This window comes from Ovis aries, chromosome 2 (assembly GCF_016772045.2).
Source record: "Ovis aries strain OAR_USU_Benz2616 breed Rambouillet chromosome 2, ARS-UI_Ramb_v3.0, whole genome shotgun sequence".
In the NCBI taxonomy this organism is placed as follows: Eukaryota; Metazoa; Chordata; class Mammalia; order Artiodactyla; family Bovidae; genus Ovis; species Ovis aries.
The window spans coordinates 201,662,776-201,676,291 of record NC_056055.1 but is presented as its reverse complement, the minus strand read 5'-3'; the positions used below and the strand labels follow the sequence as shown (position 1 = coordinate 201,676,291).

The 13,516-nt window shown below is 39.2% G+C and overlaps 1 protein-coding gene across 3 annotated transcripts in view; it reads left to right on the top strand.

Moving 5' to 3' along the window:
• Positions 1–13,516, top strand: part of SATB2 (SATB homeobox 2) — a 201,694-nt gene that overhangs the window by 134,143 nt on the left and 54,035 nt on the right. For all 3 annotated transcript variants that reach the window (XM_060410162.1, XM_027965069.3, XM_060410161.1), the window contains one exon: positions 12,409–12,621. In XM_060410162.1, coding sequence (XP_060266145.1) covers positions 12,409–12,621 — 213 coding nt within the window. The remainder of the gene's footprint in view (positions 1–12,408; positions 12,622–13,516) is intronic.

The window sequence follows — 13,516 nt, the reverse complement described above, 5'->3', positions numbered from 1 at the left end:
AGATTATAATAATATTAATATCTCCAAAGACAGCAATGTCTCAAAGTTATTCAGTGACTTAAGGATGGCCCTCAAGATAGTGGTCTCAGTTTAGTCCCTCCTTACATATAAAGACTATCATTAATTAGCACCTTTTAGGCAATTTTGGGCAAAAAGCATGGGGAAGAAGCTGGGTCTGTTTGTGCTCTGGGTAAAGAGAAGTTTGACTCAATATACCAGCGTATTCCCACTCCTAAAGCTAATTGAAACAGAACATTTCATGTAAAAGAAAATATAAAGGCTCCTTTTGTCCCCCTCCTTCACAAAACTTGTACCAAAGAATCAAAGGATACAGATATGATAGTACAGTGTTCTATTCCTTTCATCCCTGATCAGTGTGAAAAATCCTTAAAAAATAGTTACTGAACGGTTACAAAGTGAAAGAAAGTGAAAATCGCTCAATTGTGTCCAACTCTCTGTGACCCCAATTCTACAGGGCAGAATACTGGAGTGGGTATCTGTTCCCTTCTCCAGGGGATCTTCCAAACCCAGGGATTGAACCCAGATCTCCCGCATTGCGGGCAGACTCTTTACCATCTGAGTTACAGAGAATTCAAGGGGAATTCCCTGACAGTCCAGTGGTTAGGACTGCATGCTCATTGCCAAGGGCAAGGGTTCAATTCCTGGTTAGGGAACTAAGAGTCCATAAACTATGGGCGTGGCCTAAATAAATAAAATTCAGGGCTTTTTATTTTTACTAAAAAAAAAAAAAGACAAAACCTGCCTTTCGATGATGGTTTTATAGTTTTATAATGTCACTATTCTCTAACAGGGAGGGATTGACTCATTTTGCACAGATGTGGAGTCTCTAACCTGAAATAAGATATTTCACTTCTAGTGAGTATGTCTCGGTAGAGACTGGCACTCTTAGTGGGAAAGCCTAGTTTTATTAGTTAACTAGTTTCTCCAAATCCTGGATGGTGTTTAAAGTAGGATTTTTATAGAAGAAATACAAGGCAACACTAGCTTTAGGTTCCATTATTTATATGCTTTTCACCTTTGCTTATTCAAAGTAATTAAAAAAATACATGGAGTGTTCCTTTCATGGCCATTGATGGAAATGATGACCATTTGGCCTGGGGTTAAGTGCATGTTTGTTCAACTAAAGTAAATTCAGTTTGAAGGCCAAAAATTGTGTGAGAAAAATACAACTAAATCAATTTGAAGTCAATTGGAAATTGACAGGGTAGTTTAAATTCTGTCTGCAAGTTTTGTGCCTAAAATTATTCCTGTAGACAGCAGTATTTACTTGCAAACTTCTCTGATCACCACACTCAGTAAGAAATAATTTTTACATTATGAGCTAGTATGTCTAAGTCGCACACACTTAGACATTAATGCATACATGTATGTGTGCCTAAGTTCCACCTTATTTCCAACTATATCTGTATATTTCTTCATGAAAGAAAAAGAAAAAAACCTTCATGAAACAATAGAGTATGAAGCACTATTTAACTATATTTTGTTATAAATAAACTACCTGTAATGTGCTAAATTAATTTTATTAGCCACTAATACTTATGAACATGTTTCAACAATGATGCAGATTAAAGCTGATTTTAAAAGTTACTTGGGGAAAGAAAGTGGTTTTACTTTTTTGAAGTATGAATAAATATTAGTTCAGTGCTGTCCTGAAATGTCCTTGTGGTCATTTTGCTTTATATAATTTATTAAATTTTTCTTCACACTCTCCTCTGTCCCAAATAATTTAAATTATTCTACTTCCTATAATTTTCTTGATTTATTTTAATTGTCTTCTTTATAGGAAGACATCTGTAAGTGGAGGGCTTTGAATATGTGAAGTTGCAAGTTGAAAATAAGAAATGTACTTTGAAAAAAAAGGAAATGTACTTTGATATTAGTTCTGTATTTATGCATTCATTTAACAAGGATTTATTAACCATTCAGAGACTACGCTAGGGTTATAATGAGGGCTAACATTTATTGAACATTTGACACATATTCAGTACAGTTGTAAGCTCTCTAGAGAACCCTATGAGGGAAGTGCAATCATTATCTCAATTTTGCTGATGAGGAAACTGTGCCATAGGGAGATTAATTAATCTTTGTCCACTTGAAACCCAATTTTGAACTCAGAAATTTTGACTTCAGAACTCATCCTCATAATCACTTTATTCTCAATCATTTGTTACCATTGACCAGATGATGAAAGACACAAACCCCCCCTCAAGGAGATACAGGAATAAACAGACTTTTAAAATTGGTATTCCCACTTTGGTATAATAAGTCCTGTGACATGTTCCATGTACTGTATGAGAACAGATGTTTTTAACCCTGGAGGTGATCAAAGCTAAAGCAGAAAATGCTCAGCAAGGAAAAAAAAAATAGTGCTTTATAATTATTTCAGGACAGAGGCAACTCATATGTTTGTAGACTGCTTTTCTACTTATATCTGAATGTATTTGATACATTTGAGATATAAATATGCAGTAGAATGTATGTTTTGTTTTGTTTTGTTTTTGAAAGTACTATTTTTGCCAATGTTTTGACAAAGTAGCCAAAGCTAGTAAATTTTTGGGGAAGTTTGCCAACAGTTGTTTCACAGAATACTCCTGGAAACTAGGAATAACAAGGGCCCAGCACTTTGTGAATACGGTACTCATGGTGCCAGGTACTTGAGGTGTTAGTGGAAACCATGTATGTGCCCAGAGCTGAGAACACCGCTGGCAAATGTTTGCAAAGGAACCTGTTCAGTTCTGTATTTGCTTTGCTTTTCGGTGCTAATGTGCTTAGAAAATTTTTACTTAGATTGTGCACAGCCCCCATTTCAGTTCCTAAGCCTTCCTAGAGACAAAGGTGGAAGGGTTGAGGAAGGAAATAAGATGGGACCATTTATTTAGTTGCTTCTATCACTGCATAGATGAGGTAGGTAGAAAGTAGCCAAGTTGTCAGGAATCTGGTTTGGGCTAAGTTCCTCCATGGTACATGCTCAAGTGTGGTTTGAACAAGGGGGTTACAGTTAAGAAAGCACAGACTGCTTTGGTTTCAAGAATGCTCCGTTGCAGGCCATGTTGTGTTGCCTGCTTACTATATTCTCATGTGGCAGGTGGCACAAGTGAAGTTTTACTGCATATACTAGAAGGAAAGCTGTCTGTGAGGGGACTGTTTCACTTAATAAATTGTAGATTTGGGGAACATGGAATATTTGTTCTAACACAGGGTTTGTAAGGCCTAAGTTTCAGTATTTATTATCTTATTTGTTTTCAATAGGTTGAAAGAGAAGATCTTGAGTGACTGTTGTGAGTTAGGCTTTTAACATGGTCCATCAGGCTAGCTGGGGCTTCCCTGGTGGCTCAGATGGCAAAGTGTCTGCCTACAATGCGGGAGACCTGGGTTTAGTCCCTGGGTTGGGAGGATCCCCTGGAGAAGGAAGTGGCAACCCACTCCAGTATTCTTGCCTGGAAAATTCCATGGAGGGAGGAGCCTGGTAGGCTACAGTCCATGGAATCTCAAAGAGTCGGACACGGCTGAGCAACTTCACTTTCAGGCTAGCTGCTGACTGTTTAGCAAATATGGGACTCCCACTTCCAGAAAACTGAAAAAAATATGGTGCCCTCTTAGGGCTCTATATTTCTGTATATCCCCAACTAACCACTAAGAGAGTTCCAGAAAAACATCTATTTCTGCTTTATTGACTATGCCAAAGCCTTTGACTGTGTGGATCACAATAAACTGTGGAAAATTCTGAGAAGAGATGGAAATACCAGACCACCTGACCTGCCTCTTGAGAAATCTGTATGCAGCTCAGGAAGTAACAGTTAGAACTGGATATGGAACAACAGACTGGTTTCAAATAGGAAAAGGAGTACGTCAAGGCTGTATTTTGTCACCCTGCTTATTTAACATCTATGCAGAGTACATCATGAGAAACGCTGGACTGGAAGAAACACAAGCTGGAATCAAGATTGCTGGGAGAAATACCAATAACCTCAGATATGCAGATGCCACCACCCTTATGGCAGAAAGTGAAGGGGAACTAAAAAGCCTCTTGATGAAAGTGAAAGGGGAGAGTGAAAAAGTTGGCTTAAAGCTCAGCATTCAGAAAATGAAGATCATGGCATCCGGTCCCATCACTTCATGGGAAATAGATGGGGAAACAGTGGAAACAGTGTCAGACTTTATTTTTTGGGCTCCAAACTCACTGCAGATGGTGATTGCAGCCATGAAATTAAAAGACGCTTACTCCTTGGAAGGAAAGTTATGACCAACCTAGATAGCATATTCAAAAGCAGAGACATTGCTGACTAAGGTCCGTCTAGTCAAGGCTATGGTTTTTCCTGTGGTCATGTATGGATGTGAGAGTTGGACTGTGAAGAAGGCTGAGCGCTGAAGAATTGATGCTTTTGAACTGTGGTGTTGGAGAAGACTCTTGAGAGTCCCTTGGACTGCAAGGAGATCCAACCAGTCCATTCTGAAGGAGATCAGCCCTGGGATTTCTTTGGAAGGAATGATGCTAAAACTTAAACTCCAGTACTTTGGCCACCTCATGCAAAGAGTTGACTCATTGGAAAAACCTCTGATGCTGGGAGGGATTGGGGGCAGGAGGAGAACGGGACGACAGAGGATGAGATGGCTTGATGGCATCACTGACTCGATGGACGTGAGTCTGAGTGAACTCCGGGAGTTGGTGATGGACAGGGAGGCCTGGCGTGCTGTGATTCATGGGGTCACAGAGAGTCGGACATGACTGAGTGACTGAACTGAACTGAACTGAACCACTAGGCACAAAATATACATATTTTACTCCCAAGGAGTTGACTATATGATGGGAGAAAGAGGTTTTATAGTTACACAATGTAAAAGATGCTAAGTGTCGTAAATATAAGATAGAACTAGTGCCATCTCCCTTCAGAGGAGGGAGAAAGTATTGCCAACTGCAGCATATATACATATACAGATATATGCATAGTCTTTTAGTGCATTGCAGAATACATCTCTACAGCCTGAACATTTGTCTGCAAATGTTACTTTTGTATATGCATTTATATTTGCAGAGTACATTGATTCCCTCTAAATGCTCAATTCTATCCACCCCCATCATATAAAAGTGCTATATGCATAGGCTGTCTTTGCTAATAAAGAAATATTATGATAAAAGAGAGGTTTTTATTAAACTAATGCAATAACGACATTTTCTTTGAGGATTTAACACATCATTTTTAATAATAAAAATCAAATTGTCATTGTTGTGCCCTGTATACCTTTTATTCAAATCACACTAAATACTCTGCCTTCATGTCTAAGCAGTGCTCTAGGGGGTGATGGGGGAGGTGAGTAGTTTTTAACATAATGCAAATGAATTTCAGCAGTCAGCTTTGTAGTGGGGTTGTAGAATATGGGAGCCAGGGAAACCTGTTTATATTTGTGAGCCAAGGGGAGAATGCCTCTCAGGAGTGTCTGGAAGGAAATGAGACTGGAGATTAGGAAAGAACCAATTCTATTAGGTCAGCTTTCAGTGGGGAGGATGTCAATACTCTGTTCAGTCAAGTAACTGAGTTCACAGCTTCAACTGACTGTACATTAACCACTGAAATTGAAGCATTCACTTTGTATGATTAGGCTAAGAATTTGGTATCACCTGGTTCTTATAAGAAGATACTAGTTCTTGGCTCATGTCAGCTGAAATCAGACATTTCAGAATTGTATTAGTTAAGACTAACTGATAGGCATGCAAAAGGGGAGGTGAAATGTGAAGAGCACCTTCTGAGGGAACTATGTGATAGGTCATGGTGGGTGGCAGGATATGTGGTTAGCCCATAAGGGTCCCAAGACCCCTTCCACCTCTGACTTTCTGTAACTTTAATCTGTAATATGGGGGTGTGTGTGCCTTTTAACCTTGTTCATTGGTTGTGGCATCATTTGTTTAGGTTGAAACCTAACATTTTCAAACTATAATATACTATGCATATGATATGATATCTGTGTTACATGATATATGAGTATTTTGGGGGTTGAATTACTTCAAAAGTTTATGTTATAACAAATATGTGAACAAAAATGTAGCTTACAGAAATGAAAATAGTCTCTGGCTAGTTTGAGGCTTTTTGCAAAGAGAAGCACTAGAGTTTGGCTGGGCCAGTTTTTTCGGCACACACCTGGTGTATATCACTTTAAAAAATAAATTATGCCTCATTAAATTACAATTAAATGGAATCATGATCATTTGTTTTTCTGGAAGGAAGATGTTTTGCATATTGAAAGCCTAATTTGTTGCAGGTGACAAAAAGGCTGAACAGATTATCTAATATCACTTCATTTGGGGGGTAATGTTCGCTGGTTAGTTTGTGTATACTCCAATAGTTCAGAATTCTTTTAATGTGGACTGTATTATTTTCACTTCAGAAAGTCTTCTACTGCTTTACCCATTTTTGTACTGTGTTTTTTTTTTTAAGCTTTTAAGGAAATAGAAACTTCTTTTGATATTCTGGATTAGTCATGCTCTTTCTTTTTGTTCAAATGTTCTAATACTGTCCAATCCTTCACTCAGTCTCCCTCTTTGCCTAGCCTCACCACTATGTCTATGGCTGCGTGTTAATATTATGTACATTTCAAATCCCAGCCAAGTTAAGTACCGCCTCTTCCAAAATGTTTTCCCTGAATCCAGCAGTTGGCAATACGTTCACCCTCTTTTGAACTGAAATGGTACTAGTTCTATCTGAAACTTATGACACTCATCATCTTTTACATTGTACTTCTATAAACCACCATATAGTAAACTCCTTGGCAGCAGAATCTACGTCTTGGGAATCCTCCCATTCCCTTATGAGCTTTATTCCAAGTTGTAAATGAGAAATGAATTAATAGACTGATCTGTCATTCCTTGGCAATATGTATATTGAATTTGGGGGTTCTCTAGGTAATCATTGGGAGATATAGCCTAATTGTTGAGAATAACTAATGTCTGAGAGGTATGAAAAAGAGGTATCTGTTAAAATCTAGTCAGTAATGACCTTTGGTGTCTTCTCCTGGAGTGGCTGAGAGGTCCGATGGGCTCAGGCTCAGATTTCCTAAAACCTGGCCCAGGCTTGGGTTTTCTTCTTGCTCTGAAAAGATTAAAGGCCCATCAAAGGTAATTTCTCACCTGTCCCAGACAAAGTTTCAAGGGCTAGTGCACAACCTTGGAAGTAAATTTTACAGAGCTAGTCATGGTAATGTTTCCCAAATATTTCTGAGCATGTATTTTGCACACTAGCAATTTGGAGCCAACTATATAAATTGCTGAAGGAATGTGAAAGTCATAATAATGTAAATAAGAAAGCACTTCAATAGAAATGGCAGATTCAGAAACTCTTAAGGTCATTTAACATCACAAATGGTATTATTAAAATACTAGAAATCATAAGCATATCGATTTTTCTGTTTAAAAATTAGCCCCAGTTTTTGTTGTTGTTATTGGTGGTGGTGGTGGTCACATTGTATGGCTTGCAGGATTTTAGTTCCCTAACCAGGGCTCAATCCTGTGCTCACCACAGTGAAAGCTCTAACAGTGGTTAAAGTCCTAACCACTGGACGACCAGGGAATTTCTGGCCCCAACTCTTTGTTTTGTCTTTAGAGATAACCTGTATTAGCAATGAAGCTAGATGGCATTATATTATCTCGTTTGCGCTTTGAATTATTTTGCTTTTATTGAATTTTCTGCCAGCCTCATGTATTGTTTGCTGGTGCTGGAAGTATTTTGGAGCTTACAAAACTCTCCATTAAAGGATGAGGGAGAAGGCCAGTGAGAGGCTCTTTTTGCCCAACTCCCTTCTTTTGTCAGTGACCTGTAACCCAAGAGCTCTGGTAGAAGGTGCCTTTCTCCGCTGTGCAGAGGCTTGTTCTACTCCTTTTCAGTCAACATGTTTCTTGGTCTTACACAACCTCAGCTAACACCACAGAGAGGATTGTTTATAATCTCTCCCTCGAGAAGGCTCTGCTGCCTATATGAGGAAAATAGTTAATGACCACTTTGCTCAATACTTACAATATGTTTTAATAAGATTACTGATATAAAATTTTAATAAGCAATATCCTGGTTAATTTATTAATTTCCCTCCATTTTCACATTCTCAATATTCATGACCTTTCTATTCATAAAAGTGTATTTTTATTTTCAGTGCCCAGGTGCCACGCCATGTTCTCTATAGCTCAGGCTGCATAATGGGAATGTCCAAGTGACACCTCCTCCCTGGCCGGTTGATAATTAAAATGCCAGACAACTGCGGGCAAGGGCTTTAGAAATATTTATGTAGGATAAATTATTAATTTATGTTCTATTCAAGACAGTTTCAATATGATAAGCATTTACTTAATAATTAGATGGGGTGATTTGTGGTATATTTAAGTCATGCCATACATTTTCTTCTGATTTTTTTTTTCCCCTTGATGATTTTAAACTAATTAAATAAAACATGCTTTACATTCATGTGCCTGCAGAATTTTGGATATATTTTTAAAAATCGCTGTTGAAATAGTTATAAGCATATAACTGAAACGAAGAAGGTTCAACAAAACAACTAAAACTCTTCTTGTGCCCACCAGTTAGCCACTTGTTATTGAAAATGTCTGAGGTAAAAGGAATCTGCTTTGGGACCAGGGCTACACAGATGAGACTTGAAGTAAATAATTTAGAACAGTGTTCTCATTCTCTGGGGCAATTCATGGAGGCGGCACTGGCCACCTTGTTGGTTTGAGACTTTATCTTCAATTAGGCGAATGAGACAGAGGCAACAGTATATCCAGCAACCCCTGAAAATACAAATATTGTGTCTCATTCACTTCGGAAATGATGCTGATGAGCAGTCATTTACAAGGATGCTTTGTCTTGATTTTTCTTAGAGATGAATTCATTTCCCTGTATGGTTGTCCAACATGTGAAAAATGCAGGGGTAGGAACTCCACAATTTCCATGTGGGGAGAAAAAGGTAAACCACGCTGAACAAAAAGTAAATAAAAGAACTCTGACCTTCAGAGTGATTTTGTTTTTTATTGATTAGGAATAAACAGACTTACAGTTTTGAACCTGGTCCATGAGAACAATATTTTTTTGTTGTTTCAGTATTTTACACACAAGATCTTTGCCATAATATCCTCCCCAATTTGTGAAAGTAATTTCGCAGAAGAAGTTTACAAACTTTGCCTTTGAGAGATCTTAACATATAATCATCATAACCAGGATGAAGAATATATCCATGCATATCCTAAAGCTTTTCTAAATTTGGTAGTCTGACATTTAGTAAAATGCTAAAGTTACTTATTTTTTTGGAGGGGGAGAGGTCAGAGAATAAAGAGTTTTAATTTTTCATCTCATTATTTATACTATTTATCTGTTATAAAAAACTTTTTATTTTGCATTGGTGTATAGCTGATTAACAATGTTGTGATAATTTCAGGTGAACAACAAAGGGACTCAGCCATGCATATATACATATCCATGAGAGAGCGAGAAAGAGAGAAGGGGAGCGAGTGCCAGTTTGTCCTTCAGATGTAGAGTTCATCATTAAAGAAAGCTCAGAAAATACCAATCTTAGTATCTTGTTAGTATTAGAAATTGGTATTGGTTGTATTTTATACTTTAATTTTTTATTTTATTGAAATATAATTGATTTACAGTGTGTTAGTTTATGGTATACAGCAAAATGATTCATATATATATACATACATATTTTCTGTTTTATATTCTTTTTCATCATGGCTTATTACAAGATACTGTGCTATACAGTAGGACCTTGTTGTTTGTCTATTTTATGTATAGCAGTTTGCATCTACCAATCTCAAACACCTAATTTAGCCCTCCCTTTCCCTTTCCCCTTTGGTAACCATAAATTTGTTTTCTATATCTGTGAGTCTGTTTCTGTTTTGTAAACAAGTTCATTTGTATCATATTTTAAATTCTACATATAAGTGGTATGACATTTGCCTTTCTCTGTTGGACTTAGTATGATCATCTCCAGGTCCATCTGTGTTGCTGCAAATGGTGGTATTTCATTCTTTTTCATGACTGAATAGTATTCCATTGTGTGTATAGGAAATTAGTGTTGAAAATTCTTATCCCTCTTGCTTCTGCATATATTAATTTGGAGATTTTTGTCTTAGAAGCAAGAAAGAAAAGTGAAAGTGACGTTGCTCAGTCGTCTCCGACTCTTTGCGACCCCATGGAGTGTAGCCTACCAGGTTCCTCTGTCCATGGAATTTTCCAGGCAGTAATCCTGGAGTGGGTTGCCATTTCCTTCTCCAGGGGATCTTCCCAACCCAGGGATCCAACCTGGGTCTCCTGAATTGTAGACAGACGCTTTACCATCTGAGCCACCAGGGAAGTCAAATCATTATTAATATTTCAGGTTGCTTAGTCCAAGTGGAAAGTAGGGTAACTTAAGGCAGAATTGACTTTTAATTTCAGAAAGAGAATTAATACCTAGATTGTACAACATTTTCTGGAAGACAGGTGTCTCACTTGTTGCTTCTTTCTGAAAACATGACAAGAAATCAGGATTTTCTTAGAATCATTTCACCAGTAGGGTAGTTTTATATACCTGCCCTATCTTGGCCTTTCCTTGGGCATGTATGCATGCAGACACACACTGGTTAACATTTTTTTCTAGCTTCATTGTATGGCATATTTTATTCCTATTTATAAAGACTTTTCTAATCAAAGTAATAACAACCAAATTGGCAGAACTATCAGATGGCATACCTTTTGTAAGTTTCTTATAGCAAAATTGTCTTAAATGGTGTTTTGGGTTGTGATTACCTCCTGGAGTGCTGGTAACTATGTGATGTATATTCCTGTGACATTTGGTTCACTATCTTATAATATATTACTTTCTAAAAACAAATTTGCTTACCTTACCCTGAGGATTGTTGACCAACTAGAGGTAGTAGTGTGTTTCTTTTATACCCAATGCCTTTTGGCCTATTGGCCAAACATGGCCTATTTAGCCAGAGATTACAAATCTGATAGTATTTCTTTGCATTAATATTCCCCTAAGTGGAAATATCTTTGGCATCTACTTTTTAGAATTTGGGGTTATCTCCATCTCTTGTAAGACTCAGAAGTTAACAGCTCAGCTCTTTCTGAGGTATCATCCTAGGGCCTGATCTCATATTGCCCTGAGAAGGGATGTTAGCTGGGAATGCCTTTACGTGATAATCTAACAAGTGTGCAGAATGGAGGGGCTTCCCAGGTGGCTCAGTGGTGAAGAATCCACCTGCCAATGCAGGAGACCCAAATTCAGTCCCTAGGTCAGGAAGATTCCCTGGAGAAGGAAATGGCAACTCCAGTATTCTTGCCTGGGAAATCCCATGGACAGAGGAGCCTGGCGGGCTGCAGGCCACAGGTTCCCAAAGAGTCAGCCACAACTGAGCAGCTGAGCACACCCACACATGCAGGATGGAAATGGATCAGCTTTTGCCTCAAGTACTGTGACGTCCAAACTCAGGTCTCTAGCCTTTTTCTTGAGTCCATACTACTTTTCTTTCGGCTTGTCAGCATTTGTCTTTTCTTTTGGAGTTCTCTGTGAGCGAAGCACACAAAAACATTAAGTTTCTATGTAAAGCATTCTGTTTGGATTTGTCACACAGTCAGAAGGTATCTGAGCCTATCATGGTGTTCTCTGAGGTGTGCTGTGGCCTTTCACCCGATTGCAGCCACACTTTCTGTCACTTCAGTGGTGGAATTGGAGTGTCCCCATGAGGGCATCTCATAAAAAGGTTTGGGTGCCCTCTGGTACACATGCAAGGAAAGCTATTAAGTATGTGGACTGGGAAGCTGATAGAGGGTTAACACAAGTTAGAGCCACTTGCTTTGTGTCTTTTTTTTTTTTCCCCCACAAGTAACATCTATATTGAAAACAGTGGCCGGTCACACAGAAATTCAGCCAAACTTTTTTTTTTTTAAGTCGATGTAAATCTCCCATGCTGTTTAAATGTCGGAACTAAATTTACCAAACTTGGCAGATTTGTAAAGCTGAGCAGGACTGCCAAGTGTTCCCAGTTTCAAGCAGAGAGAGTTCTAACAGTTCCTGAAATACTTGTAGGAGGCACCTGGTGGTAATTGCAGTTTCACAATTCTTCCCAAGCGCCTACCTTGCTAGCTGGCATCTCTGTACACTGCTGATTATTACAGTGATGATAAAGTGTCAGAATAGAATGGTCCAAAATAACGCAGAGCCCCCAGGAGCCAAGCACAATCCCTCCAAATCTTCTTGCTTGAGAACTGTCAGGAATTAGACCGAGGTTCTTGACATCACAGCCAGCTGGTTATACCAAACAAAGGGGAAGGGTGCAGGGGTGGGGTGCGCCAGACAGAAGCCGCACCACATACCTGCATATGTAACGTGGCCTACTTTTTTTTTTTTCCTTTTAATCAGGGGTTGTTGTCTGAGATTCTGCGGAAGGAAGAAGACCCTCGGACAGCATCTCAGTCTCTTTTAGTAAACCTGAGAGCCATGCAGAATTTCCTCAATCTGCCTGAAGTGGAGCGGGACCGCATATACCAGGATGAGAGAGAGCGGAGCATGAACCCCAATGTGAGCATGGTCTCGTCAGCCTCCAGCAGTCCCAGCTCCTCCCGAACCCCTCAGGTGAGATATTCCCTCCACTGACTTTTCACTCTTTGCCTTAGAAACATCTTGCCTTCACTGATACTTTGTTTTCCCTCAAAACCTAAGAGATATAATTATAGGACTTCTTAATCTGCTAAACATGTGGGTTAGAGAATGTGAACCTCTGACCCTATACTGGTGGTTATCCTTTACTGTATCATCCATGCCATTTCTCTCCCTTTAAAAAAGTCCCATTCTTCCATATGTGGCGGGGGTGGGTGGAAGGATAACCGCTAGATGTCTGCATACAGTTGGTTGGTTATCAAAGAAGGAACTAGGGGATTAGTGTTGAGGCTAAGTTTGCATAGGCAGCACACTGCTCTTCCTCCAATTATGTATTTATTTGGATGGAGATAGAGTAGTTGGGGGCTGGGGACAGCTAGAGTAGTCCGAGTTCTGCTTGATGGAACCTGAAAGAAACGAAATCCGTGAGGAACCTGTGTGACGGAAGCAGGCATATGCTGTGGCTAGATCACAATGACTGGGAGCTCATTCAGTGACTCTGTAGAAAAGGGTGGGAAGGTAGACCATGTTCTCTTTCCTGCAGTGATTCCCACAGGATCCTGGCTCAGCTTTCCATCCTTCTTTCATCCGCACTTTAACAGCACTCTGTCCTCAGGTCCTTCTGCAAATGCATGCATCTGTTAATAGTAGTGTGTGCTTTAAAGATGTTAACTGAAGGGTCAAGTTCTCAAGTAGCCAAGAGTCATCTCCAACTCAGATCTGAGCTCACTCCTTCTTAGCCCACTCCCTGCTTCCCTTCTAGGGCTTCCGTGGCGGCTCAGATAGTAAAGAATCCACCTGCAATGCAGGAGTCCTGTGTTTGATCCCTGGGTTGAGGAGATCCCCCTGGAGGAGGGCATGGCAACCCACT